At 37.9% G+C, this 2,745-nt stretch overlaps 1 protein-coding gene and 1 long non-coding RNA gene across 3 annotated transcripts in view; one reads left to right on the forward strand and one right to left on the reverse strand.

The window, feature by feature from the left end:
- LOC135093447 (protein giant-lens-like) overlaps positions 1–461 on the reverse strand; it is a gene marked incomplete at its 5' end in the record, with an annotated part of 22,226 nt that extends 21,765 nt beyond the window's left edge. Inside the window, one exon of the mRNA XM_063992727.1 lies at positions 393–461. Within this exon, the coding sequence (XP_063848797.1) occupies positions 393–461 (69 nt within the window). The remainder of the gene's footprint in view (positions 1–392) is intronic.
- Positions 1–2,745, forward strand: part of LOC135093397 (uncharacterized) — a 28,047-nt gene that overhangs the window by 23,469 nt on the left and 1,833 nt on the right. The gene's annotated exons all lie outside the window — the stretch shown is intronic.

Genomic DNA, 2,745 nt, shown 5'->3' on the forward strand with positions numbered 1-2,745 from the left:
GATGACTAATTAGCTACCGATACGAGTGACTGACTGACTGAGTAGTGAAAATGGTAGTGGTTGTAGTTGTAGTTGTAATTCATACTTCTCTCATACATACTACCTCCTTTCTTCCTCTGCCTATTACTACTAGTACTACTACTACTACTACTACTTCTACTACTACTACTCCTACTACCACCATCACGCCTGAAAATACCTGGAAAACACAGGAAATTAAGCTAAATATTGTTTTCTTAACAGTTCCTTATTTTTCCTTCTCCTCCACCACCTCTCCTCCTTTCTTTCTCCTCCTCCTCCTCCATTTCCCGTTTATTCTTTCTCCTCCTACTCCTCTCTTCACCCCTGAGTCTAGAAACACATAGGAATACCTGAAAAACATTGAAAATTACCGTAAATATTGACGGTGAGAAACTGATGAAGCTCCCGCTCCCGGGCCATGGCGGCGATGACGTCACAGATCAGTTGATGACGTCACAAAAACAGTAATTTACGTGCGTACGTATTTCATTTTAAAAATGACCCCTCGAAAAAATGGAGCTAGGCCAGAATGCCTTATATTTTATGAATTGCCATAAACTTTAAATAATACCAAAAATATAAAAGCATTCAAAACCTCAGGAATAATAAAGTAGTTTTCAAAAGTATTATGGAAAAATATTGGAACATTGATGAGATCAAAAAACAATTCTAGAGTCCACAAATGTTATTTAACAGGTAAGAAAAATAGTTTAAAAAATATGAACTGTTTTTTAAAATCATTTAAAGTTAGCAACAAGCTGAAATAAAGAATACAAAAAGTACCGATTTGCTCAAAATACCGATTTGAACGGGGCTATAAATCTCTGTAAAGTCTCCATATTTAACTTAACAGACATGGAAACACTTAAAAAGTCATGAGCAATTTTTAGAAGTAATAAAATCTTAACTAGCGGCTGAAATAAAAAAAAGGTTAATGACCATGTTCCAAAAATGGGCCGAAAACAACCAACTCTATAAAATGAAAAATCACAAAACCCGCACGTTTCACTGAACACAAGTAAGAAAAATACTTTAAAAAAAACACACACACATTTTTAGAACCATAAAAACCTACTTATAAGCCTAAGTAAAAAAAAATCAGAAAATTGAGAATAAATCAGAATCCGGCAGGCTCTGACAAGTTCAATATGGCGGCCAAAACAAAGACGGCCGCTGTTGTGCAGAGTTCATGAGATTGGAGAATAATGGCGAATCAGCCTTCTACTCATGTGCATCATCGCATCAGCACCACAATACACGGCCTTCAACAATCATGACCTCCAAGGTAGGTCTGTTTTTTTTTTTTTTTTTTTTTTTTTTTTTTTTTTTCTTCCAAAGCCTTATATGGCGACTATACCCTGATCATTGCAACCACTCATTACTAACTAAACGTTATTTTGGAGGCTATTTATTGATTTTCAGGATAAATTTCGGCTGTGTGTGTGTGTCTAATTAAAAAGTGGACTAAATTTAATCCTTGACGCTGATCAGCTATGGACTGTTTTCGTAATACTGTTTTCTTATGAACATTAATGGTAAACAAGTATGCTGATATAACAGAATACATGTGCACTAAAATAAATCGAAGTCACTGTGTCTGTAAGAAGTGGTGGGCGTGTCACTCACCAACAGTAAACGCCTTCCTGATCCTTATAAGCAGACTCCTGGACCCCCGAGGCACCTCCTAGCGGGCACCAGCCTTGCACCAGTAGACACAGGTAACCGTGGCCTGTGTCACAGTCTTATTCACTAAAAAAATCCAGGTTAAATAAGACGTCACCGCACGAGCTCCCTTTAAACACTGCCTCTCCTCTGCCACACACTGTTGATGCCGCGTGGACTACACACTTAAATATTCTTCAACTTTCAGTAACGTGCACCAACTAGTCTCACATTATACTACAGTAATATAAAATAACTATGAACATATAAGATTAAATTATAAGCTATTATTATTGTAAATGGCAAAATATCCACATAGCACCAAATCAGGCGCCAAATTTAAACTAGTCACTGGATTTATCTGTCCATCTATCTATCTATGCACATACTTATCTATCCATCTATCCATGTTTCAGTCTGTCTGTCTAGTTAATGTATATGTTGTCAATTAAATCATCTATCTACCCATCAATCTACCCTATGTGTCTATCTATCAATTAATCTTTATCTACCTATGAATTATTCTATCTATCTATCCATCTACCTGTGTATCCAGTGCCCCCTGATTAATCTATTAATCTATCTGTTAATCAATTAATCTTCATATTTGTATTTATTAATCCATCTATTTAGTTATTCTTTTTTTTTAGGTTAATGTCAGTAGAATCATCTGTTGATCTACCTCAGTCAATCTATCAGTCTAATATATGTCAGTAAAATCATTTGTCTGTTTACCTATCAATCAATCTGTCAGTGTGTGTCTGTCTATCTCCCCATCTACCCTGTCAGCCCTTGCAAAGCCCACACAGGAGGGAACGCAGCTGATGGCGGTGGTTCCGCTATGGCCTGCATGCTTCCAGCCGTTTAATTAACCACCCGAGTGTCCCCAGTACTCATTAATCTCCCACCCCTCCCGCTCCCTTCCCACACAGACATGCTGGCCAGGATCAGGGCCACCGTGCCATCCCTTCACCCACCCAGAAGTTGTTGCCCTTTGCCAGTGTCAGGTGTCTAAGTACACTTACATGCATAACAGGACTGAGGAAGAACTGAACTAGCCAG

Source organism: Scylla paramamosain, chromosome 43 (assembly GCF_035594125.1).
Source record: "Scylla paramamosain isolate STU-SP2022 chromosome 43, ASM3559412v1, whole genome shotgun sequence".
In the NCBI taxonomy this organism is placed as follows: domain Eukaryota; kingdom Metazoa; phylum Arthropoda; class Malacostraca; order Decapoda; family Portunidae; genus Scylla; species Scylla paramamosain.